The following is a 25,943-nucleotide window of genomic DNA, read 5'->3' on the forward strand; positions in this document are numbered from 1 at the left end:
CTGATGGGGGCCGTGTCTCTGGCAAGGCAAGGGCGGGGCGCGGTGTGCTGGGGGGGGGGGATCTGCAGGTGGTGTGTAAAAACCAGAGAGCTGGTCGTCCCCCCAGAACGCCTGGCTGCACCCAATGGGGTCAGGGCTGCAGGTAGTAACAGGACATTGACAGTGTGAATCCCCCCACCCCCAAAAACACACACACACACACACACAAAACTACTTCCGGTGGTCCCACCAGAACATGCACACACAAAGTACAGAACACATGCGCACAGACCCACACAACATGCACATACAAAAACAAAACACATACATAACATAACATGCACACACAAAACACACACAAAAAACATGCACACAAAATATGCACACGCAAAACATACATAATATGCAAATACAGCACATGGCCATACAAACCACATGCACACAAACCACAGCACAAGGACAGACGCACACACAACACATGGGCGCACCTACACACACACTGCTCAGCCTCTTCAGAAGCAGTGGATCCACACACACCCCGCCCTGGCTGCTTGCTGTTTTCTTTTAACAGCTAAGGCTTGTCCTGGCCTCACCCACAGCTGTTTTCCAAAGCCAGGGTGGGCCCTTCTCCCCACTGGGGCCTGCATCTGCCGGCACTGGGGTGGGTGCGTGGGGGTGGCACGGAAAGGCGGGCTGCCCTTTCCCCCCACACGTGTGTTTCACATCCAGACGGGGCTCTTGAAAACTGTAACTATTAGGGCGGAAAATCCAGACAACGGGTCTAAAGGGAACGAATGATGGAGCTGTGGCTAACGCACAAGACTCCTCGGTTCTGTCCCCAGCTTTGGGAGGGGAGTGGGGTCTAGTGGTTAGAGCAGGGGGCTGAGAACCAGGATTCCTACCTCTGACTATCCGTGTGTCCTTGGACAAGACCCCCCTTCCCCTTCTCTGTGTCTCATTTTCTCCTCCAATCTGGCGTCCTTTATGTGGGGGTCAGGGGCCCGTGTGTGCCAGGGCCATGACTGAGCAAGGCTGGGAACGTGGCCTGGCTGGAGGGGACTTAGCAGGGTGAAAGGGACCAGAGGTGCCTCTTGGCTTTAGCCTCCATCCCCCGCTGGCCCCAAGGGAGGCGCTGGCAGGGTCCTGGGGTGGGGATGGAGGGTTTGGAACCCCTCCCCCCCGACACACACACACACACACACACACACACACACTTTCCGCTGCATGGACACCCCTGCACTCCCCGCCAGCCCGGCCCTCCTGTCTTTCCCAAGCCACGCTGAGGAATGCAAGTTTCCCTTGGCCAGGGCTCCTGGGTCCTGGCAGCCACCCAGGGGGGTGAGTCACCGGCCAGAGACGCGCTCCACCCTGTAGTGCAAAGGTGAGGAGGGAGCCGAATACACACACCCACCCCCGGGAACACTGCCTGTGCCGGACAGTCTGTTCCCGGGGCGGCTCCCCATCATCGGGGCTGCAGGCTCGTCCGTCCCCCAGCCCAGCCCCATCCCGCTCCTGCCCAGGGGTCTCCACGCTGCCCAGGGGATGGCAGAGCGGGGAGCCGGGGAGCAGCCTCCCACCCCCAACTAGCTCCTGGGGACCCCACCTGGGGGCTGAGAATCTGCCCACAATGCACAGCCGCCCCCCTCGCCCCCCATCCTCCCCCTCTGCCTGGCGCTTTGGTCTAGTTCTGCCAGGGGTTCAGATCAGTGAGGGGGGAGGCAGGATACCAGGGTGGATGGGCCCAGTGGTGAGGAGGAAGTGGGGGGCGGAAATGCCGGCAAGGCAGGCCACAGGGCTGATGGGGGTGAGGGGGGTACCTGGCTGACGGGCCCCAGGTCTGGCGCAGGACAGCAGGATCCCGACGCAGAGGGGCCAGGCCGCGGGCTGCTAGCCCCACTCCGATTCCACACGGCGGCCGGCTCCGGGCCGAGCATCAGGGGCCACGTCAGTGGGTAAATGCGAGATCTCTTTATTGCAGAAGGACCGATATCAATACAGCCCCGGGGGCAGAGGAGACGACGCACAGAGAGTCCTAGAGCCCGGCTCGCACACACCGAGGGGGAAAGACCTCCTGGGGCTTCATCTGGGCTCAGGCCGCGCGTTCCCCGCAATGGGCCAAGGCCAGGTCCCAGCCGTATCTGACCCTAGATCCGGAGGGACTGTAATGACCGAGGCTGGGAGAGAGACGGGGCCTGCAGGGGGAGCCCCCCAACCTGGTCACCTGACCAGCGCTGCATTAGCCCCCCCATCCCTCCGACCACTATCCTGCCCCCGGGGTGGGGAACCGAGGGCCTGAATCTCAGTTGCCCCATCCGAGCACTTGGGGATGGGATGGCCGGGGGGCAGCTGCTGTAAAGTAGAGCGGCGTAGGGGTGCTGTGACCCATGCTCTGCCCCCAATAGGCCCTGGTTAAACCGCAGAGTAAATGAGCGTTTTGCCATAACAATACCAAGGGGCTGCCCCCCCCTCCAGCGCATGGGAGGGGGAGCAGTGGGGTGTGTCGGGGGCATGAAGCGCAGGGTGGCTAGTCTGATACACGGGGTCCATATACACAAAGCATCTGGCTGGAGGGGAAATTTCCCCCCGGATACGAGTCACAGACCCACTTCCCGGATGGGTCTGAATGGGCCCGATCGGGCTCAGACGGGGCGGCTGGCCCCCCGGAGCGTGAGTGGATTGCATGGCTGGTACAGTGCGGGGTGCAGTACCGCCTGCTACCACTAGGGCGGGGGCGTCCATCGGGGCTGCAGTCCCCTCAGTGTGTAATACCCCAGGCTGCCACCAGGGGGCAGGCGGGCTGCAGGGCCATACAGGGATAGGTGGGGCTAATTGGCAGGCCCTGCCCCCTGCTGGTGGAGGGGCTGTTACCTGCAGCCCTCCCAGCTGTTTCGGGAACTGGGCTCAGACCCCCACAAGCCCCCTAGGGTAGCTTTGCCCCAGGCCACCCTCAGGGCTGGATCTGGGTCCAAGGGGCCTGGTGCCGGCCCCTGCCTGGCACCACGGATCGCAGGCGGGACATGGGCACCGAGGACGCCAGGGGGCAGCGCCAGGGTATGACTTGCACTAATCCAGCCTGGCTCTTTGTCCCCCCCAAGTGGCGGGTCGGGGGAGAGTGGCTCGTGGCTTGCAGGCCCCGGGTTCGATCCCCACCCACCAGCGTGGCTGGTGCCTCGGGGATCGGGAAGCACGGCAAGTCCCCCCCCACCACTTTAACATGGCGATTGCCCTGGGGCCCATCAGGTCTCCCCCCAAATGACCTGGGGCAGTTGGAGATCCGGGCAGGGTCCAGCTCGCGGCCTCTCTCTTCTCTCCTGGTGGACAGGCCACGTGGTGTGTGTCTTGGGGGGATCCGGGGCTGGCAGCCCCCCGCTGGCCCCGCTTCGTGCCCCAGTGGCGTGACGGAGACGGTGAAGGTATCCCAGGGCGGCTGGCTCAGGAGGGGATGCTGGGTGGGCCTGATCCTGCATCGAGGAGGGTGGGGGTGAGGCTGGTTCGCTGACGCTGGAAAGGGGGGGAATCGGGGTTGCCCGGAGCAGTTCAGCCTGGCACGGGGGGGGGGAGATTGGGGTCGCCCGGAGCAGTTCAGCCTGGCACGGGGGGGGAGATTGGGGTCGTCCGGAGCAGTTCAGCCTTGCATGGGGGGGGGGGGGGGAGATTGGGGTCGTCCCGGAGCAGTTCAGCCTGGCACCGGGGGGGGGGGGAGATGGGGGTCGTCCGGAGCAGTTCAGCCTGGCACGGGGGGGGGGGGGAGATGGGGGTCGTCCGGAGCAGTTCAGCCTGGCACGGGGGCAGGGGGGGTGAGAACCGGGGCCCGTTACTCGGCCGAGCCCTTCTGCCTCCTCTTGGAGGGGGGCACCAGGTGGGCGGGGGCAGGTCGGCGGGCAGGCCGTGCCCCTCCAGCTTGACCTCGATGAGGTGGCTGGCCAGGGCGAACTCCTCGTCGTCCAGCATGCCGTCCGGTCCACGTCGCTCAACTTCCAGATCTTGCCCAGCACCGAGTTGGGCAGCTTGGTGGCCACCATCCAGCTCTTGGCCTTGGTGCCGCTCAGCTTCCCGTCCAGGGGCGAGAGGTTGTAGAAGATCTCGTCGTATTTGGGCTTGTCCTTGGTCACCACCCAGTCCTCGTCGTCCGCCCCCTCGTAGGCGCCGTCGGCCAGGCCCTCCACGAAGGGGCCGTTGTGGGTGATGTCGAAGGGCCCCCCCCCTGCACCGCGCCCTCCGGCGTCTCCAGTTCCTCCTGGCGCAGCAGGGGCATCAGCCCGGGCGATGTCGCCCGTCAGCATCTCGTCCAGCCCCTCCAGCAGCCGCGGCTTCAGCGCGTGGAACTTGGTGAAGTCGTGAACCATCAGCAGCTCCTGTGGGGGGGTAGGGGGGGATGGTCAGCAATGGGGGGAGCACGGGCCAGTCCAGCCTGGCACCCCCTCCCCACGGCCCAGTCCGGCCTGGCACTGTCCCTCCCCTACACCTAACTTGCCCCCCCCCCGTCCCCATGGCGGGGGGCAGCCTGCAGGAGCCAGGCCCGGGTCTCACCTGCATCTTGCCGCAGTCGGGGAAGTCGCCGGGCGAGATGTGATGCTCCAGCTGGATCTTGGCGAAGATGACGGGCAGCTTGGCGATCAGGTGTTTCTTCTTGTTGTCCTTCCCGAACACCGAGGGCATCTCCTTCTTCAGGTGGCTGAGAGGGGGGCGTCAGCCAGGGACTGGGGGGGGGCGGGGGACCCACCTGCAGGGGCTGCCCCCAGAGCAAGCAGGCATGCCCCCCCCCACGGTGCCAAACACAGCTCCCGCCCCTGCTGCTTGGAGCCACTGGGTTTGCTGGCGGAGCTGTCAATTATCCAGACCCCTTCCCCCCCCACCACCTAGCATGGCCCTCCTCCACCCCATCGTCCTCCCCTCCCCCATGGCCCAGCATCACCCTCCCCCACACTGCCCAGCCTGGCCCAGCATCGCCCCCCCAGCCTCGGTGGGCTGCGCCAGCTCCCGGTCAGCAGCTCTTCCTGCCCCCCCTCCCCCCCTCCCCCCCCCCAGTGACCCAGAGCTTCGCTCCCTCTGCTTCCGCAGGAAGGATCCGTCTGGGGCAGTTGGGCAGGGCAGGGCAGAGGAGCTCGCGCCAGTCCCCACCCTCACACCGGGACGGGCCCCCCAGCCCCGGGCTAATGCCGCCCGGCTCCCAACATGGCCCGGGACATTGGCCTGGGAGCCAGGACTCCTGGGTTCTAGCCCCGGCTCTGGGAGGGGAGTGGGGTCTAGTGGTTAGAGCAGGGGGGCTGGAAGCCAGGACTCCTGGGTTCTCTCTCCGGCTTTGGGAGCGGGGGTCTAGTAACAATCAGGGGGGCTGAGGAGGTGATTTATAAGGAAAGATTTAACAACCCAAATCCAGCTAAAATACAGCAGGGGGGGGGGACTACGGGCCCCTGCTGCAGCCCCCCTGGGGGAGTTTAGCCCCTGAGCTCCTGGGGGCTGGGGCTCTCTGTCCCTGCCTTCCTCCAGCACTGGTCCTGCCCTGCCAGGACCACATCCCACCTGCCTGTCCCCGCTGCCCCCAGCCGCGCGCCAGCCCTGGCTCCATGGACCGGGCCCTGCCCTGCCTTTCCCCCCTGCCCCCGGCCGCGCACCAGCCCTGGCTCCATGGACCGGGCCCTGCCCTGCCTTTCCCCCCTGCCCCCGGCCGCGCGCCAGCCCTGGCTCCATGGACCGGGCCCTGCCCTGGCTCCATGGACCGGGCCCTGCCCTGCCTTTCCCCCCTGCCCCCGGCCGCGCGCCAGCCCTGAGACGTCAGGGAATTTGCTGCCTCATGTCCCCCGGTGCTGCGCTTCGCGGCCTTCCCTCTGTGGAGAAAGAGGGGCTCAGGAAAATCTGCGCCTCAAAGCTTTGGGGGCTGGGTGAACGCTAGGCGGGAAGGGGGCTGCAGACAGCTGCTCTGGGAGTAAACCCCGGCTGAATGTTGCCCCTTGATCCCCCCCAGGGTGAGGACGGGCACCGCAGGTCCCGCCCGCACAGATGGCAGCTGAACCCATGTGGTTTAGTGGTTAGGGGCACGGGGCTGGGTTCTCGTCCTGCCTCTGCTGGGCCAGTCACTGCCCCACTTTGGGCCTCGGTTTCTGTCGAGTTAAAGTGTGAGCACCTGGCACAATGGGGGGCCGGATCTCGGTCGGGGTGTGGGCAGCGCCCAGCACCGCAGGGCCCCAACTTACTGTGACCTTAAGAAAGCGACTCAGTGCCTTTGTGCCTCAGTTTCCCCTCTGCATTAAGGCTCCGGCCCAGACGCCAACGTCGTGGGGGCAGGGGGCAGATGAACGTCTCCGCTCGATTGCGACGCCGGGGCCGGGGCCGAGGGGCGGGCGTCCGGGCTCCGTGACCCAGGCGGTTGTTGGCAGCTGGCCGTGGAAAGTGCTCAGCGGCTGTTCCATGGACGTTCTGTTCCCTGGCTCCGGCCGCGGCCGGGAGGAAATTGCCACTCGGGAGCCCGGGCCGCACAAAGGGCCCCGGGGAGCCGGCGCAGCAGGTGGCAGGAAAAGATAAGGCCGCGCGGGAGGGAAAGGGGCCGCGAAAGCCAATCTGGCGCTTCCTCTTGGGCCAATGGAGGAGCCTCATTAACACTCCCCCACGTCACTGGGGGCTCGGGGAGAGGAACCTGCGTTACTGAAGGGGCCGCGCCCTCGGGGGGGGGGTGTCGCTTTCCAAAAGCCTGTTAGAATAGGGAACGGGGGGCAGGGTATGGGGCCCGGGGCCTTTCCCCTCTAAAGGGTGCCGGCTCTGATCCGGCTCCAGGGCAGGGGCCTTTCCCCTCTAGGGGCGCTGGCCCTGATCCGGTCGCGGGGCTGGGGCTGGAGAGCCAGGGCAGGGGCCTTTCCCCTCTAGGGGGCGCTGGCCCTGATCCGGCCGTGGGGTTGGGGCCGGAGAGCCAGGAGCCGGGGCCTTTCCCCCTCTAGGGGGCACTGGTCCTGATCCGGCCGCGGGGCTGGGGCCGGAGAGCCAGGAGCCGGGGCTGGAAGCTCACCGTGCCCGGGGGGCGGTGGCTCTGAGCCTGGCCAGCCCAACTCCCACCAGCAAACGAGTCGCCCAGGGGTTGCCCCCTCCCCAGCCTGGCTGAAGCAAGAAGACATTGTGGAGGGCGGGGGGGCTGTGGGCCCCAAACATGGGGCAAAGCGGCTGCCCGCTCACTGATGTGCCCCCAGGGCGGGGCACGGCTGGAATCCGGCTGCCAGGACTAGGTGGGGCTGGGACGGGATGGGGGGCCGGGTCGCTCGGAGCTCCCTGCCCAGCCCAGCCTCCCCCGGCCCCCACATACCCTGGCGAGGGGGGGGCTCCCCCTTCAGGTATAGGGCCAGGGACCAGCCCTGCCCCTGCCAGGTGCTAAGGTGGGCACCCAACCCCGCCGCGTCTGCTCAAGTGTGGGGGGCAGCAGCAGGGGGTTGGGAAACCAAGGCCTGGGCTTGTGGGGGTGTCAGTGCCCCCCCCCAAATGGAGGCACCCGTCGTTAGAGGCTGTTTTAGGGGATCTGGATAGAAGCATTTCTCAGGCTGGGGGTCCCTGTTGCTCAGGAGGGGGTCCCCGTTTCTCAGGCTGGGGGGGCCCTGTTGCTCGGGAGGGGGTCCCCGTTTCTCAGGCTGGGGGGCCCTGTTGCTTGGGAGGGGGGTCCCCGTTTCTCAGGCTGGGGGGCAGGGAGGACTGTTACTCGATCACAGCTGCGGAAGGCTCTGCCGCATGGGAAACCCTTAACGAGGAAACCAGGCGCAGGATGCAGGGGCGGGGGGTTTGCAAACCCCGTAACGCCCCCCCCCCCCCCCACGGGGACAGGGCCATTGTTCAGGGCAGGGCAGGACAGCCAAGTTTGGGGGGGGGGTCTGGAGCCATCTGCTGCCTACGAGTCACAGCCCTGAAATGATATGGGGGAGGGTGTAGGAAACGGCCCCAAAAGCTGCCCTCCGAGACTCCCCCCAAACTCAGGGGGTGCAGGGCCCCAATGGGCATGAGACCCACCAGCTAACAGGGAATGTGAGACCTCACCCCGCAGCCAAGGGGTCTCTAATCACTAGCCCCTCCCCTCCCTGGGAACAGAACCCAGGAGTCCTGGCTCCCAGCCCCTGCTCTAACCACCAGACCCCCCCTCCCCACGCCACGCTAGGCTAGGCCAGGCCAGGCCAAGGATAGAACCCAGGAGTCCTGGCTAGGATGATAACCAGGTCCTTTTGCCATCTGGGTGGCCAGGGGCTCCTTGCTCCCTCACCTTGCTCCTCCTGCCCCCTGTCTTTCTTGGTACCCCCCACTCACCCCACTAGAACTCCCCTCCCTCCTCCCTCAGTCCCCCCACCTGCCTAGATCCCCCTGCCCCCCTCAGTGCCCTCCACCCAGAACCCCAGAGCCCCTTTCCACGCCCCGGTCCTCCTGCCCACCTAGGTCCCCCTGCCCCCCTAGATCCCCCTGCTCACCCTGACGAGCCGGGCTCTCTTGACCAGGTCGTTGAGCTTGCGGAGGGCCGAGTTGCGGGGCAGGTTCTGGATGTCCTGGAACAAGTCCTGCTCCTCCAGCTCGAAGAGCCGGCGGTTGTCGGAGACGAGCAGCGGCTCGGCCCAGAAGGAGCCAATGAAGACACGCAGCACCTCGGGGGTGTTGAACACCTTCCCAGGGACCACATGAGGGCCCCATAGACCCGCATCAGCTGCTGCGTATCCACCATGTCGGCCTTGTTCAGGACCACCCGGATCTTGTCCTCGTTGCCCTTCAGGGCTCGGATGGCCTCCGAGAACTCGTCCGAGATCTCCAGCTTGTGAGCGTCGAAGAGCAGGATGATGCGGTCCACGCGCTCCGCGAACCACTGCAGCACGGCCGGGAAGTCGTAGCCTGCGGGGCCGGGGACAGGCCATCAGGGCATGGCAGGTGCGGGGCCCGGCGGGGGGGGCCCTGCCCTGTGCCCCACGCCCGCCCTGGCCCCCTGCCCCATGCCTGCCCCACTCCCCAGACCCTGTGCCCCATGCCCGCCCTGCTCCCCACTCCCCAGGCCTGTGCCCCACGCCCGCCCTGGCCCCCTGCCCCATGCCCTGTGCCCCATGCCCACCATGCCCCCTACTCTTCAGCCCCTGCACCCCGTGCCCAGCTCAGCCCTGCCCCTTCACTCCCCAGCCCCTGTGCCCCACACCCGCCCTGCCAGGGCATGGGGCCTTCCCTGCAAAGCACCGGGTGCCCGTGGACCTGGCTGCCAAGTGTGGAGTCCCTATGCAGCAAGTTCCTGCCTTGACCCCTTCCACGGGTGCTGGCGCCGGGCCCAGAGGAATAGCTCGTGGCTTGAGAAAGGGAAAGGGGGCCTCTGCCTCCCCCCAACAGACCCCCCTCCCCCACCTTCTGCTCCTCCTCCAGTGTACCCCCACCCTGCCCCCCTCACTCTCCACTGCCTCCCACTGAGATCAGAGCCCGTCGCGCCGGGCGCTGCCCAGACCCCAGGTAAGATCAGGGCCCCGTCGCGCCGGGTGCCACCCAGACCCCGGCCGAGATCAGGGCCCCGTCGCGCCAGGGCGCCGCCCAGACCCCAGCTAAGATCAGGGCCCCGTCGCGCCGGGTGCCACCCAGACCCCGGCCGAGATCAGGGCCCCGTCGCGCCGGGCACCGCCCAGACCCCGGCCGAGATCAGGGCCCCGTCGCGCCGGGCACCGCCCAGACCCCGGCCGAGATCAGGGCCCCGTCGCGCCGGGTGCCACCCAGACCCCGGCCGAGATCAGGGCCCCATCGTGCCGGGTGCCACCCAGACCCCGGCCGAGATCAGGGCCCCGTCGCGCCGGGTGCCCCCAGACCCCGGCCGAGATCAGGGTCCCCTGTATGGGGGGGGGGCCATCAGGGGCTGAGGGAAGAGACGTCTCATGACACCCTAACAGCAGCGCTGCTGGAGCCCAGCCGATCCCGCCCCCCCTCCCGCCCTCCCACTTGGCAGCCCAAGGCGGCAAGTGTCTGCAAAGCACCAAAAAAGGAAGCCTTGCGGCTGAGCAGAGGAAAGTCTGAGCCAGCCGGGGCCCAGCTGGACCGGACGGGGCTGCTGCAAAACCCCCTCCGGGCTTCTCCCCGCTGCCCTGGGGTCCTGGGAAAGGTTGGGGGTGGGGAGGCCTGGCCTCCCATGCCAGGGGGAATCAGCGAAACCAATGACCCAGCCCGCTGCCTGGGCGAGGGGCTCTGCCCTGCTGCAGCCCCTCCTGTGTCCCCTGGCTTCTCTGGGGGGCAGGGAGCAGGAGCCGGCCCCACTGGCTGCAGTGACGGGGTGGGGGGGAGAATCAGGTCCTGCGAACTCCTCCATCCCCTGCTGTTTACACAGGCAGGGAGGGAGCCAGCGAGTTTCCAGGCCTGGCGCCCGGCCCTCTCTGGAAAATGCAGCCGGGGGCTCCCGGTGACGGATGCCGTCGCGGCGCTGAAAGGAGGCTGAGCTGGGATGGGGAAGGGGAGGCTGGGCCCCGGAGCTGAGCTGTGGGTCCAGCCCAGATGGGATTTGGGGGGTTCTCTAGAGAGGGAGGGGGGCCCGAGGGGCAGGAACAGCAGCTGGACCAGACCCTGTGCCCACCCGACAGCCGCGCTGGCCTTTCCCCGTGCCAGCTTGTCCTGGTGTATTGGATCTCACGAGCTACAGGGTTCGCCTTCGCTTGCGGGCCTGGAGCAGGGTGTGGTGGGTTATGGTGCACTGTCTGAACAGGCCCCGTACCCCACCCCAGAGGTGGCTGCGTCTCAGCGCTGGGTGAGGGATCCCTGGATAAGCAGCTGCCATGCAGCTCAGGCCGGGCTGGAAGCTGGCCCTGGGAGCAGGGCCATAAATCACCCCTGTGGGAAACAGCCTGAGCTCCGGATGGTGCCAGCTCGCGGCGGGAATTTCCTCTGCACTCTGCCCCGTTCGGCTCAATCCCCGGGCGGCCCACCTGGGCGGTTGCTGCGTCTCGGCGACGGGGTTCACCAGGGGACGGGGCTCTGGGCTCCCATTGCCTCAGGATCTCCGCCTTCCCCCCGAAAAACAGCACCCATGAACTGCCACTAGCTACCTGCAAGTGGGGTCTAGTGGTTAGAGCGGGGGGCTGGGAGCCAGGACGCCTGGGTTCAATCCCCAGCTCTGGGAGGAGAGTGGGATCTAGTGGTTAGAGTGGGGGAAGGGGAGCTAGGACTCCTGGTTTCAGACAGTGATTCGCTGAATGGCCTTCAGCAAGTCCCTGCCCCCCTCTCTGTGCCTCAGTTTCCCCAATAGTGAAGCAGGGAGAGAACCACACTGATTGGCCTCACAGGGGTCAACTTGGCCATAGGTTTTCACTAGCAATGCTCCCGGTGCCCCCCTGTCAAGAGCAGGTTGTGCTGTTCCCATTCACACGCGCTGTCGCCCGCCTCCCCCACAATCACACCCCCAGGATGTACGCCCTGCCCCCGCCGCGCTCCCCTCTGTTGCCACAGCTCCGCTGGCAGGACGGGCATGATTTCTCAGCGTGTTGTGACCCATCCCGTTGCTATGGGGCTCAGCTGGTCCTGCCCACGGAAACCTCCCTGCCCCGGCTTATCACCCGCTTTATTTTAACAGCTTCTTCCTCCGTTTGTCCTGGCCCTGCTGGGGGATTTCAGATCCTGCTCTGCTCCCAGAAACTGCACGTGCCAGAGACCTGGCCTGAACGGAACTGCCCCGTTGGGCATTTCCTGGGTCCAGTCCCAGGGCCGGCTGCAACGCCTGCTTGTGGGGACACACAGCTGCACAAGCAACCCTACAACAACAGACCAGTGTAGCGGTGCAGGATTCACAAGTGACCCTACAATAACAAACCAGTGTGATCAACCTGTGCCACCTCCCAGCGCCCCGACGGCCACAGACCAGCCCGCGCCGCCTCCCAGCGCCCCGACGGCCACGACCCGGCCCGCGCCGCCTCCCAGCGCCCCGACGGCCACGGCCCGGCCCGCGCCGCCTCCCAGCGCCCCGACGGCCACGGCCCGGCCCGCGCCGCCTCCCAGCGCCCCGACGGCCACGGCCCGGCCCGCGCCGCCTCCCAGCGCCCCCGACGGCCACGGCCCGGCCCGCGCTGCCTCCCAGCGCCCCGACGGCCACGGCCCGGCCCCGCGCCGCCTCCCAGCGCCCCGACGGCCACGACCCGGCCCGCACCGCCTCCCAGCGCCCCGACGGCCACAGACCGGCCCGCGCCGCCTCCCAGCGCCCCTACAATAACACTACAGCCTGCATGCTAGAGGGAGATGGGTTTTGTTTGGGACGCACAGCTGGTCCTGTCCCAGCGGGTTGTTTGCACCCAGGAATGGGCTGACCCTGGGAGAGCTGGGAGCAGCCGAGGGCGCCCTGAACTCAGCAGGGTGTTTACCGAGCCGCCACGCGCCAGGGTCGGGCTGGATTCCCTGCATAGCTCAGGGCGCCGCCCGCACGGAGCTCCCTCCGGCTCCAAAGGGTGCCAGGTGGGCCGCTGGGCAAGGGAGCCCCTGGCAGCTGGGTGAACCCCTCCTGGAATGCAGCCCCTGCCCCACACAGGTCCCGGGAGCCCCTAGCCACTTGCCAGCGATGAATTCAGAGGGGAGGAATCCCAACCAGGAATTCGGACACGTCAGTGGAAAAGCACGCCCCCCCCCCCCCTCCACACACACACACACACACACACACACACACACACACACACACACACACACACACACACACACACACACACACTCTCTACATTCCTCCAGGCAGGGTACAGCCAGGCCGGGGACCCCCCTAGCTTATGGCAGGAACGGCACATTCCTGCAGGGGCCAGGGGTCACCGGGAGGGCTGGTGCTCAGTGCCCCTGAAATCGGGCTGCCAGGAGCCTCACGGTGCTTGTTAAGGATGCCTGCTCCCTGCCACTGAGATGCAGCCACCTCTGGGGTGCGGGGCGGGGGCCTGTTTATACAGGGATCCCACAGCCGACGCTGAGATGTAGCCACCTCTGTGATGGGCCCTGGCAGCTGTTTATACAGAGAGTCCCTCAGCCAGGACTGAAATGCAGCCACCTCGGGGGTGGAATGCAGCAACTGCTAAACATCAGCATTGCACTAGGGCAGGGTAGGCAACCTATGGCACGTGGGCCGAAGGCGGCACGCGAGCTGATTTTCAGTGGCACTCACACTGCCGGGTCCTGGCCACCGGTCCGGGGGGCTCTGCATTTTAATTTAATTTTAAATGAAGCTTCTTAAACATTTTAAAAACCTTATTGACTTTACATACAACAATAGTTTAGTTATGTATTACAGACTTATAGAAAGAGACCGATATGCATCCGAAGAAGTGGGCTGTAGTCCACGAAAGCTTATGCTCTAATAAATTTGTTAGTCTCTAAGGTGCCACAAGTACTCCTGTTCTTTTTGCGGATACAGACTAACACGGCTGCTACTCTGAAACCTTTGTTAAAATGTATGACTGGCACGCGAAACCTTAAACCAGAGTGAATAAATGAAGACTCGGCACACCACTTCTGAAAGGTTGCCGACCCCTGCACTAGGGTTTACAATAATAATCAAAGCATGGTCTTATGGTCCAAAACCAGGACTCCTGGGTTCTCTCCCCAGCTCTGGGAGGGGAGTGGGGTCTAGTGGTTAGAGCAGGGAGGGCTGGGAGCCAGGACTCCTGGGTTCTCTCCCAGCTCTGGGAGGGGAGTGGGGTCTAGTGGTTAGAGCAGGAAGGGCTGGGAGCCAGGACTCCTGGGTTCTCTCCCAGCTCTGGGAGGGGAGTGGGGTCTAGTGGTTAGAGCAGGGAGGGCTGGGAGCCAGGACTCCTGGGTTCTGTCCCCGGCTGCCCTGGGGGAGCCACTGCCCCTCAGTTTCCCTGGGAACTAATGGCCTGCTCACCCGGCGTGGGTGGCCCTGTGGAGGCAGGTTATCCAGCGTTGGTTTTCTCAGGGCCTTCCCCCCCGCGGCTGCTCCCTGCCCTGCAGGGCCAGAGGCCTGGACGTCCCTTTGTTGGCTCCTCTGTGCCTCATGCTCACTGGCAGGCATCCCAGCAGGGGAACCGCCAGCCCCTGCTCAGCTGACGGGGACCCAGCCCCGGCTGGGAGGTTACGCTCCGGGTCCCGGCCAGATCCCATGGCAGAGTGAGGTCATCGGCCTCCTTCAGTTTGCGCACCCAGCTTCATTTGGATACAGGATTCGCCCTCACTTCCTGCCCCGCATGGCTGGCTGGCATGGCTGAATCATAAACGGGCCCCACCCCAGAGGTGGCTGCACCTCAGCACTAGGCGAGGGGTCCCTGTATAAACAGCCCTCGTGTTCCACCCCAGAGGTGGCTGCAGCTTAGCCCCGGCTGATCTGCGCACCAATCCCTCCCCACACAGCACCGCCCCCCAGCTCCCCAAAGGCAGTACCCTGCAGGATCCCTCTCACGAACGAGCTGCGTGCCTGGGGGCTACTTATTGCACCGGATTCTGGCCCTGGACCATTTCATTCCCACTCAGTGCCCCCCGTTGTAGCGGAGTCATTCCCGCGCCGGCGGGACGTTTCCGCCCAGGAATGATTTTATAACCGGGCGGGCGGAGTGAGGGGCACAGGAACAAGAGAAAGAAAATGTCCCCTACGGTTCCCCACTTCCCTCTGCTGGCCTGGACTGCTGAGCTCGCAGCGCCGTGGGGCCGTGACTGGCTCTCGCTCTGGGTCTGGCTGGGGCAGAAAGAGACGTCCAGAGCTGGACGGCAGGGGGCTGAAAGCTGGGATTGAGGGTCCCCGGCAGAGCTCAAGGAGCCCAGGGCTGGGCGAGCAGGGGCTGCAGGTCGGGAGTGAGGGGCACCGGCAGAACTGTGGGGGAGCCCAGGGCTGGGCTGGCAGGGGCTGCGGGTCGGGAGTGAGGGGCACCGGCAGAGCTGGGGGGAGCCCAGGGCTGGGCTGGCAGGGGCTGCGGGTCGGGAGTGAGGGGCACCGGGGGAGCTGGGGGGGGCCCAGGGCTGTGCTAGCAGGGGGCTGCAGGTCGGGAGTGAGGGGCACCGGCAGAGCTGGGGGAGCCCAGGGCTGGGCTAGCAGGGGGCTGCGGGTCAGGAGTGAGGGGCACCGGCGGAGCTGGGTGGAGCAGGGGGCTGCAGGTCGGGAGTGAGGGGCACCGGCAGGGCTGTGGGGGGGGCAGGGCTGGGCTAGCAGGGGCTGCAGGTCGGGAGTGAGGGGCACCGGCAGAGCTGGGGGGGAGCCCAGGGCCGGGGGTAGCAGGGGGCTGCGGGTCGGGAGTGAGGGGCACTGGCAGAGCTGGGGGGGACAGGGCTGGGCTAGCAGGGGCTGCAGGTCGGGAGTGAGGGGCACCGGTAGAGCTGGGGGGAGGGCAGGGCTGGGCTAGCAGGGGGCTGCGGGTCAGGAGTGAGGGGCCCCGGCAGGGCTGGGGGGGGCAGGGCTGGGCTGGCAGGGGCTGAGGGTCAGGAGTGAGGGGCCCCGGCAGAGCGGGGGGGAGCAAGGGGCTGCAGGTCGGGAGTGAGGGGCCCCGCGGAGCTGGGGCGGGGCAGGGCTGGGTGGAGCAGGGGGCTGCGGATCAGGAGTGAGGGGCCCCGGCAGAGCTGGGGGGGACAGGGCTGGGCTAGCAGGGGCTGCAGGTCGGGAGTGAGGGGCACCGGTAGAGCTGGGGGGAGGGCAGGGCTGGGCTAGCAGGGGGCTGCGGGTCAGGAGTGAGGGGCCCCGGCAGGGCTGGGGGGGGCAGGGCTGGGCTGGCAGGGGCTGAGGGTCAGGAGTGAGGGGCCCCGGCAGAGCGGGGGGGAGCAAGGGGCTGCAGGTCGGGAGTGAGGGGCCCCGCGGAGCTGGGGCGGGGCAGGGCTGGGTGGAGCAGGGGGCTGCGGATCAGGAGTGAGGGGCCCCGGCAGAGCTGGGGGGGACAGGGCTGGGCTAGCAGGGGCTGCAGGTCGGGAGTGAGGGGCACCGGTAGAGCTGGGGGGAGGGCAGGGCTGGGCTAGCAGGGGGCTGCGGGTCAGGAGTGAGGGGCCCCGGCAGGGCTGGGGGGGGCAGGGCTGGGCTGGCAGGGGCTGAGGGTCAGGAGTGAGGGGCCCCGGCAGAGCGGGGGGGAGCAAGGGGCTGCAGGTCGGGAGTGAGGGGCCCCGCGGAGCTGGGGCGGGGCAGGGCTGGGTGGAGCAGGGGGCTGCGGATCAGGAGTGAGGGGCCCCGGCAGAGCTGGGGGGGACAGGGCTGGGCTAGCAGGGGCTGCAGGTCGGGAGTGAGGGGCACCGGTAGAGCTGGGGGGAGGGCAGGGCTGGGCTAGCAGGGGGCTGCGGATCAGGAGTGAGGGGCCCCGGCAGAGCTGGGGGGGACAGGGCTGGGCTAGCAGGGGCTGCAGGTCGGGAGTGAGGGGCACCGGTAGAGCTGGGGGGAGGGCAGGGCTGGGCTAGCAGGGGGCTGCGGGTCAGGAGTGAGGGGCCCCGGCGGAGCTGGGGGAGCAGGTATCTGCGTCACTCAAAGCCCCTGCTCCATTCCCTCCTTTGCCATCTGTCCATGGCGCTCGCCCAGCAGCATGGGCAGCCCTGAGATAACGCCCCCCGCCCCCCCCCCAAGCTGCTTCCTGTTTGGAATGAGCCCGGCTGCTTTGTTTCCCGCGGAGTCGGGCTCCGGGACTGAGTCAATATTTCCCGGCCGGCTGGAGCCGGGGGGCAGGGAACCGAGGGGCTCGGCTGCAGCCCCGCGCCAGGACCACGCCCGGTCGGCCGCATGGCAGGGCCAAGGGCACAGCAGAGATGAAGCCTGAGATTTATTTGTCTGATGGCTCCGTACTCCCCTCAACGCCCTTTGGGAACCCAGGAATCCTGGCCCCAGCCCCCCACCAAAGCCAGTGCGGCAATACCCTCTGCCCCTGCCCTTGGGCGGCTTCTTGCCTCCCGCCCCCATCATCACCCTACCTGGGGGGGAGCGGGGCTCCATCGACCCGGGAGCCACCGGCCCAGTCACACCCAGCGTCTGGGGCAGAACCCACCCCCCACCCCCTCTGAGCTACCCCCAGGCTGGCATCGTACCTGCTAATGGGCAGCGGGGGCCCCGCTCAGCCCTGGTGCAAGGCACCCGCAAGGCAACTACTTGCACACACGCCCCGCCCTGCGGGCACACACACATATGCCCCTGTGGGCACATGCACACATGCCCCACGCACGCACACACGCCCAGCCACATGGGCACGGGCACACACACACACGCCCCGCCCCACAGGCACACGCACACACGCCCCACCACGCGGGCACACGCACACAAGCCCAATGCCCCACCACATGGACACACACGCACATGCCCTGCCATGCGGGCACCCATGCACATGCCCCATCATGTGGGCACCCACCCACACACACCCTGTGGGCACACCCACACACACATACCCTGCCACACGGGCACCCGTACCTCCACTGACATATGGACACACACAGATGCAAAGGTGGGTGCCTGCGAACACACACACACTGCGAGTGCCCCCCTCCCCGAGCCTGCGCCCAGACACAGGGCACACGCGCTGCCACGAGGGGCTGCACACACTGACATGCACAAACAGTTTGTTCAAGCAAATTACTACAACAACGGGTCGGTTCATCCTGCGAGGATGACTCATGGTAAAGAAATGCCCCTGGCCCATGCCCAGGCCCAGCCCCTGTAGCAACAGGCCTCACAGCCAAGCGTGAGCTCGACCGGGCGTTCTCCAGGGAGGGGGTCTGGTGCCGGGGGTGCACAGAGACACACCCGTCCAAAGGGATACACCATGGCTCCCAGCCCCCCACCCGCTACCCCACTAGACCCCACTTCCCTCCCAGAGCTGGGAGAGAACCCAGGAGTCCTGGCTCCCAGCCCCCCACCCACTACCCCACTAGACCCCACTCCCCTCCCAGAGCTGGGAGAGAACCCAGGAGTCCTGGCTCCCAGCCCCCCATCCGCTCCCCCACTAGACCTCACTCCCCTCCCCGAGGTGGGGAGAGAACCCAGGAGTCCTGGCTCCCAGCACCCCCCTGCTCTAACCACTAGACCCCGCTCCCCTCCCAGAGCTGGGGAGAGAACCCAGGAGTCGTGACTTGACCTGCTGGGCTCCACAGCCCTTCAACCCACCCTGGCGATCAACATGCCCTGAACAAAGCCCCACACGGGGGGGGAGTTGGGGTTATAGATGTGGCCAGATGAAGCCCCCGCCCCTTGCTCCATCCACACAGCACTGAGCCAGTGCAGTTTCCCCCCCCGCCCAAGGCCTTACCCCGGCACACACGCTGCTTGGCTCCCGACAGGATCCCCGGGGTGTCGATGAGGCTGATACTCTCCAGGACTTGGTTGGGCAGCTGGGCGCACATGAACCTGGCAGGAGAGGGAGTCAGTGATGAGCAATGGCAGCATGAGAGACAGGAGAGGGGCAGCTCGGCCTAGCAGCTCGGGCTGCGCATAGGGGGTGGATCAGGGGCACGGCCGGAGCGCGCTGCGCCGGGGCTATTCGCTGCCCCCCAGGGCCCATGGGGTGGATCAGGGGCGTGGCCAGAGCGCACTGCCCTGGGGCTATTCTCTGCCCCCCAGGGCCCATAGGGGTGGATCAGGGGCACGGCCGGAGTGCGCTGTGCCGGGGCTATTCGCTGCCCCCCAGGGCCCATGGGAGTGGATCAGGGGCACGGCCGGAGCGCGCTGCGCCGGGGCTATTCGCTGCCCCCCAGGGCCCATGGGGTGGATCAGGGGCATGGCCGGAGCGCGCTGCGCTGGGGCTATTCTCTGCCCCCCAGGGCCCATGGGGGTGGATCAGGGGCATGGCCGGAGTGCGCTGCGCTGGGGCTATTCGCTGCCCCCCCAGGGCCCATGGGGTGGATCAGGGGCGTGGCCGGAGCTATTCGCTGCCCCCCAGGGCCCATGGGGTGGATCAGGGGCGTGGCCGGAGCGCGCTGCGCCGGGGCTATTCTCTGCCCCCCAGGGCCCATGGGGGTGGATCAGGGGCATGGCCGGAGTGCGCTGCGCTGTGGCTATTCGCTGCCCCCCAGGGCCCATGGGGGTGGATCAGGGGCGTGGCCGGAGCGCGCTGCGCTGGGGCTATTCGCTGCCCCCCAGGGCCCATGGGGTGGATCAGGGGCATGGCCGGAGCGCGCTGCGCCGGGGCTATTCGCTGCCCCCCAGGGCCCATAGGGGGTGGATCAGGGGCACGGCCGGAGCGCGCTGCGCTGGGGCTATTCTCTGCCCCCCAGGGCCCATGGGGGTGGATCAGGGGCATGGCCGGAGTGCGCTGCGCTGGGGCTATTCTCTGCCCCCCAGGGCCCATAGGGATGGATCAGGAGCGTGGCCGGAGTGCGCTGCGCTGGGGCTATTCGCTGCCCCCCCAGGGCCCATGGGGTGGATCAGGGGCGTGGCCGGAGCTATTCGCTGCCCCCCAGGGCCCATGGGGTGGATCAGGGGCGTGGCCGGAGCGCGCTGCGCCGGGGCTATTCTCTGCCCCCCAGGGCCCATGGGGTGGATCAGGGGCATGGCCGGAGCGCGCTGCGCCGGAGCTATTCGCTGCCCCCCAGGGCCCATGGGGTGGATCAGGGGCATGGCCGGAGCGCGCTGCGCTGGGGCTATTCTCTGCCCCCCAGGGCCCATGGGGTGGATCAGGGGCGTGGCCGGAGCTATTCTCTGCCCCCCAGGGCCCATGGGGGTGGATCAGGGGCGTGGCCGGAGCGCGCTGTGCCGGGGCTATTCGCTGCCCCCCAGGGCCCATGGGGTGGATCAGGGGCGTGGCCGGAGCCCACAGACGAGTTAGAGCAGCCCTGAGGTTGCTGTCGTTTCCACTAAAGGCCAGGCAGCTCCCAGGATTCAGAGGGTTTAAAGCCACTTTCCCCGCACACCCCACCCCCGCAGGTGCTGGGAGGGGTAACTGGAAATCACAGACCCCCCCGAGCCTTGGGCAGTCCCTGCCTTTCCCTGATCCTGGGCCCCTGGCAGTGCTGGGAAGCCAGGTCACCCCGCCCCCCCACAGAACAGCAGCCTTAGGGGAGCCCCACGCTGGCTGGAGAGGCTGGTGGCACTGGGATTTGGCCCCCTCCAGTCCCAGGGTGCAAGCAGACACCCCCTGGCCTCTCAGGCCTCGCCCTGGGGCCGCCCTTCTTCCACCCCTCCTCCCCACCCCCGCCGTAGGGTGCCCGGTGCATCAGCTCATGCTGGAAAACGTCTTCTCCTTCCCGCTGCACCCCGGGGGCACGGCGGCCCCGGGCACGTGCCAGCACTTGGGCGGAGGCTGGACGGGGGCGAAGGGGAGAGAGGCCCCAGTGGGGAAAGGCGGGGAGGGCTGGGAGGAAAGGGTGGGGAAGAAGGAATGAAGGATGGAGCCAGACGCAGGCTGGGGGATCTGGGAAGAGGAGAGCGAGCCAGGGCTGGGGCAGAGGATGGGGGCTGCTCATGGGGAGGAGCCGGTGTTTACAAACTCCTCCACGCTGGAGGAAGTCGGGCCGGTCCGATATAAACACGTTGCTAAAAATAGCCCTGCCCGGGCCCAGCTGAGCCGGGCGTGGGAGGGGGCTCCCAGCTCGGCTGTGGCTGATTCGCAGCAGGGCTGAAGCTACAGGCCAGATGGGCTCCCGCGGCCTGCTCCGAAGCCCGGGGGCTAACGGGAGCCATTGCACTGACCTCACCGGGCTTTGGGTTGGGCTCCAGGGCCCATTGCCCTGGGAAAGCCGCCACAGTCCATGAAAAGAACCCAGGCGTCCTGGCCTGTTTGTCTAGAAAGGAGAGTGTTTCCAGAGTCAAAATTCATTTTATTTTACTAAGATCAGGGCCCCGTTGCGCCAGGCACTGCCTAGACCCTGGCCGAGATCGGGGGCCCCGTCGCGCCGGGCACTGCCCAGACCCCAACCGAGATCAGGGCCCCGTCGTGCCGGGAGCTGCCCAGACCCCGGCCGAGATCAGGGCCCCGTCGCGCCGGGAGCTGCCCAGACCCCGGCCGAGATCAGGGCCCCATCGTGCCGGGAACTACCCAGACCCCAGCCGAGATCAGGGCCCCATCGTGCCGGGAACTACCCAGACCCCGGCCGAGATCAGGGCCCCGTCACGCCGGGAGCTGCCCAGACCCCGGCCGAGATCAGGGCCCCATTATGCCAGGCACAGAGTGAGAGCCAGTGCCCCATAGACGTATTATCCCTATATTACAGACAGGGGAAACCGAGGCACAATGCGATTTCAAGCGAGTCTGTGACAGAGCCAGATACTGAACCCCCATCTCCTGGGTCCCAGCCTTTCCTTGAGGCCCCCCTCGCTCCGTCTTCCCCCCTTGCACCCCTCAGCTCAGCCCCGAGCAGAGCTTGCCCATCCCCGGGGGCCTCCTGCCAGCCATCGTGAGACGGGCCTGTCCGCCCATGGCTCCCTGCTGCCAGCGCATCTGGAGCCGTGACGCCTTCTTTCCAGGCAGCCCGGGCCGGGGAGGGGACTGGGCCACAGGCCCTGCATTCTTGAGAGCCTGGCTCAGACCCAGCCCCCAGCCTGCCCCCCCCCCCCCCCCCGCCATGGAGCAGGGCTGGGTGGGAACAGGTGTCCTCTGCACTGCACGAGACCCCCCAGCCCAGCACCGGCTGGACGCACATCACGGGGGGCTGCTGCTGTTTAAACCTCCCTCCCCCCAGCTGCAGCCCCCCGGCCCCCCCAGGTGTAGCCCCCTCCCCTGTCAAACCCAACAGCCCACGCTTCTCCCAAGGGGCTGGGCAGGGACATGCAGGGTGAACAGCTGTTTGCAATGGGCTCTGGTGGAGCAGGGCTGGGGCGGGAAGCCAAGGCAGGGCTGTGCCAGATGGGGCAAGGGATCTCCACTTTTCGGAGAAGGAGTGGGGTCTAGTGGTTAAAGCTCGGGGTCGGGGGGGGGGAAGGCTGGGAGCCAGGAGTCCTTGCTTCTATGCCCAGCTCTGGGAGGGAAGTGGGGTCTAGTGGTTAAAGTGGGGGGGTGGGTGGGAACCAGGACTCCTGGGTTCTATCCTGGGCTCTGGGAGAGGAGTGGGGTCTAGTGGTTAGAGCAGGGGGGCTGGGAGCCAGGACTCCTGGGTCTGATCCCTGGCTCTGGGAAAGTCATAGGGTCTAGCTGTTAGACGTAGGAGTTTGGGCTCCTGGATTCTAGTCCTAGCTCTGTGAAGGTGTGGGGTGTCTGAGAGGCCGGTGCAGGGAGGGCCTGGGAACCAGGACTCCTGGGTCCGATCCCTGGCTCTGTAGGGCATAAGGCTCGAAGAGGAGAAACGACATGTGCAGGGTTGTGCAGAATCAGGGGAAGAGCCCAGGAGTCCTGACAACAAGCTCATGCTGCCTTGTTATCAGCCTGAACTGCTGCATGCTGCCGCTGAAGCGCTGCCATGTTCCACCCCAGAGGCAGCTGCACTTCGGTGCGTGTTGGGGGAGCAGCCCCATGTGATAGGTGAAAGGCTCGGTGAGAGAGGTTTACAAAGCAGGGCCGGTGGCTTAGCCACAAATTCAATCACTAACACCCCCAGCCCGGCTCCCTCAACATGAGGGCAGGAAACGGCTCCCAGGCGCGCGCGTGTGTGTGTGTGTGTGTGTGTGTGTGTGGGTGTGTGTGTGAGAGAGAGAGAGAGAGAGAAGCTAAGAGAGGAGGGCTTGGATGTGACCCCCCTTCCCCCAGTCCCATGTCCCCCCCACACTGGGTTGCACACAGATGCAGGGATGTATGCACGCACACACACACAAGTACACACATGCGTGCAAGGATGCATGCACACACAGACACACACACACACACACAGGGTTGCACACAGATGCACACACACGCACAGGGATGCATGCACATACACTGACACACAGATGCACAAACACCGAGGAATGTATGCGCACACACACACACGCCCCACCCAGCCTTTCCGAAACACGCTTCAACAAAACCTAGCAGGGGAATTTGCCTGACACCGAGCTCAGCTCTCGCTCAGAGACTCTAGCTTGCCCCGGAGGCCCCGGGCATGAAGCAGGACGCCCCGGGCCGGGGCTCTGGCCTGGGCCACGCAGGAGGCCAGAGTGGACAGTCCTTCCTATCCTTATAATCTATGATGTGGTGAACATCGGGGGGGGGAGGGAGGTGGGAAAGATCTGTTCCCCTCTGTCCCCCCCAGTCTTGGAACAGCCGTCTCCCAAGGAAGGGCGGGAGCCCCATTGCAGGAGACATTTAATATCAGACTGCATCGAGCAGAGGGGACCATTCTGTCCCCTGGGAGTGGGGGCGACAGACTGGAGGGGCCGATCCCACCCCAGGGGGGGGGAATAGACAGGAGGGGACACACTGTCCCTCTCCCCCCAGGATGCCCAGCGCAGAGGCGGGACAGGGCAGAGCCCCAGTGTGGAGACAGGCTGTAGGAACGATCCAAGGCTCCGCCCTGGGGCGAGACGGGATAGATCGGGGCTGGGGGAGGCGAGGAGCAGGAGCTGGGGATGGGAGGGGCTAGAGAAGGGGAATGGCCCACCCATTGACTGAGTGGCAGCTGTTTAAACCAATGAAAGGAAATGCAGTTGGGCATTAGCCAGTGGAACTCCCTGCTACAAGCTGTGAGGCCAAGCGCTCAGGGACTCAGGCAAGGGTTGGGGATAACGAGAACGGTTATTAGACAGGCTGGGGTTTTGGTTTAAGAAGGGATATGAGTCCCCTTCCAAGGCTTGGGGCTCAGGGGAAAGCATCCCCTCGTGGCCAGATTATCCCATAGTTCTCTGGGCTAGATGGACCCGCTGGCCATTCCTAGGACATGGCCCATTGCTGAAGCACAAGTGAGGGGAGGAGACTCTAATGGGCACATCAGACCAGATCAAAGGCCCATCAAGCCAGGCCTCCCGTCTGCGAGAGAGTAGGTCAAGCCAGACACGCCCGAGGAGCGTGAGGTACCGGCTGTGGCATCTCACCACATGGGGGAAATTCCTGACCCCTCCATGGGGCTGATCCGCTCACGCCCTGGAGCATGGCGATTAAACAGCCACAGGACCCAAGCTCGTTCAGCCTGGGCTGGCTCGGGTGTGGGCTAAAGACGAGGAAGAGGAGGCACTTGTCGATGGCAAGGAAAGGGCGTGGCACAGGGTCCCTGGCGAAAGGCACTGGAGAACTAGCGGCCCTCTGTTGTGTCACAGTGAGTTAGCGGTGGCCGGGGAGCATTGTGGGAAGGCATTGGAGGACTAGTAGCAGCCCTGGATGGGCAGTGCTAGCCTGGGCCGAGTTAGCGGTGGCCGGGGAGAATTGTGGGAAGGCATTGGAGGACTAGTAGCAGCCCTGGATGGGCAGTGCTAGCCTGGGCCGAGTTAGCGGTGGCCGGGGAGCATTGTGGGACGGCATTGGAGGACCAGCAGCCCTAGATGGGCAGTGCTAGCCTGGGCCGAGTTAGCGGTGGCCGGGGAGCATTGTGGGAAGGCACCGGAGGACCAGCAGCCCTAGATGGGCAGTGCTAGCCTGGGCCGAGTTAGCGGTGGCCGGGAAGCATTATGGGAAGGCATTGGAGGACCAGCAGCCCTAGATGGGCAGTGCTAGCCTGGGCTGAGTTAGCGGTGGCCGGGGAGCATTGTGGGAAGGCACTGGAGGACCAGCAGCCCTCGATTGTGGTGTGGCGGGCTAGCCTGGGCCGAGTTAAGTGGCAGTGGAGGGAAGCTCACTCAAGGGCGGCCCGGTTGTGCAGGCCACCACACGAGCGAGGGGGTTTTGCGCACATGCGGATGGGGGTTGAGTTCATGGGGACGTTGGCCACTGATGGCCAGCCCTTCGGGAGCAGGAGCCAGCGAGCGGGGGGGCCAGCACTCACCGGTTGAGGAAGGTGTTCCCGAAGGGGTTGAGCTTGCGGAAGGGTTTCTTGGGGTCAACGATGAGGGCGTTGCCCGGGATGATCCCCTCGGTCTCGCCGTGCATGACCGCAATGAAGGAGTCAGTGGTGGGCTCGGGCCCGATGCGGCTGCCCGGGATGTCCTGCTCCAGCAAGTACTTGATGAAGGTGGTCTTCCCTGTGGAGTACTGCCCCACCACCAGCACCATGGGCTTGTTGTCAAAGTCGGCGTCCTCCAGGGCCGGCGAGTGGAAGTCATGGAAGCGGTAGAACTCCTCCACGGGCAGCAACTTTTTCTTGTAGAGGTTCTTCAGCCCCTCGGTGACCGTGTGGATCACCTCAGGAGTCTTCTTCTCGTTCTTCCTCATCCAGCTGAACATCTTCCCCTAGTCCTGCCGTACACACCCGGGGAGAAACAGGGCAACGGGAACTCCTTGGGAGATCGATAGATCCTAATCAATAGAGCTTTCTGAGATCAATAGCTCGGAGTTGATAGCTCTTTCCGAGATCAATAGATCTGAGAGTCAATAGTTCAACCGATCCGATAGAGAGACCAATTAATCCAAGCTGAAAACCCCGTCGAAAAGCAGGAAGAGAGACAGACTTTTGGAGATCAGCAGATGTGAAGTTGATCGATCTTGAAATTGCTAGATCTCTGGGAGATCAGTCAGTCCCAATGGAAAGCTCTTGAAGACGGGAGACTGACCGATCTGAAACCAATAGACCTCTTGGGAATCAGCAGATCTCTGATCAGCAGATCCAAATGGATAGATCTGTTTTGTGGGGAGACGGGTGGATCTCTTGGGTGATCTCCAGACCTGGATTTGGTAATCAGATGAAATTTAAAGGCACAGCGTTGCGTATGCTGCTTGATTTAAAGAAACCCAAGCAGAATCACTCCTCAACCAGGATCATAGGTTTGGCACGGTGCGGTTGGGGGGGGGGGGGAGGTTCTTCTGATGCCACTTGGGAAGGAACTTGTGCTCCCCTTTCCCCCCTCAAAAAAAAAAAAGTTACGCAGCCCGGAGAAAGCCAACACCAGGAGCTAGTGGTGCAATCTCAGCAGGGATCAGAGCTGCTAATGGCGCTTTGCAGAGAAAAATTCCTTCTCTGACCCATGCAATTTTTTTTTTCCCTAAAGGAGGGGAAAAAAATCTTTCAGTGAACTTGCAGAAGGTCCTGCAGAACATCTGAGGAGGGGCTGGGAGGCTGCCTAAGGGAAAAGGAGTTGCCAGATGACACAAGGCAGACAGCGGAATATATTAACATAAATTAACAGGGGGGTTGTGGGGGGA

At 65.6% G+C, this 25,943-nt stretch overlaps 2 protein-coding genes across 2 annotated transcripts in view; both read right to left on the reverse strand.

The window, feature by feature from the left end:
* NOP53 (NOP53 ribosome biogenesis factor) overlaps positions 1-626 on the reverse strand; it is a 4,319-nt gene extending 3,693 nt beyond the window's left edge. The window contains exon 1 of the mRNA XM_065571815.1: positions 573-626. Within this exon, the coding sequence (XP_065427887.1) occupies positions 573-626 (54 nt within the window). The remainder of the gene's footprint in view (positions 1-572) is intronic.
* Positions 627-3,663: 3,037 nt separating this feature from the next.
* On the reverse strand, positions 3,664-25,885 carry EHD2 (EH domain containing 2). The gene is given in 10 exon segments (XM_065571615.1): positions 3,664-3,847; positions 3,850-3,938; positions 3,941-4,172; positions 4,175-4,237; positions 4,239-4,334; positions 4,510-4,660; positions 8,398-8,608; positions 8,611-8,823; positions 18,120-18,217; positions 24,631-25,885. Coding segments are annotated over 10 exon segments (1,605 nt in total). The 5' UTR covers positions 25,029-25,885; the 3' UTR covers positions 3,664-3,793.
* Between the last annotated feature and the right edge of the window lie 58 nt (positions 25,886-25,943).

The sequence above is a fragment of the Chrysemys picta genome, chromosome 17, assembly GCF_011386835.1.
Source record: "Chrysemys picta bellii isolate R12L10 chromosome 17, ASM1138683v2, whole genome shotgun sequence".
Taxonomy (NCBI): Eukaryota; Metazoa; Chordata; order Testudines; family Emydidae; genus Chrysemys; species Chrysemys picta.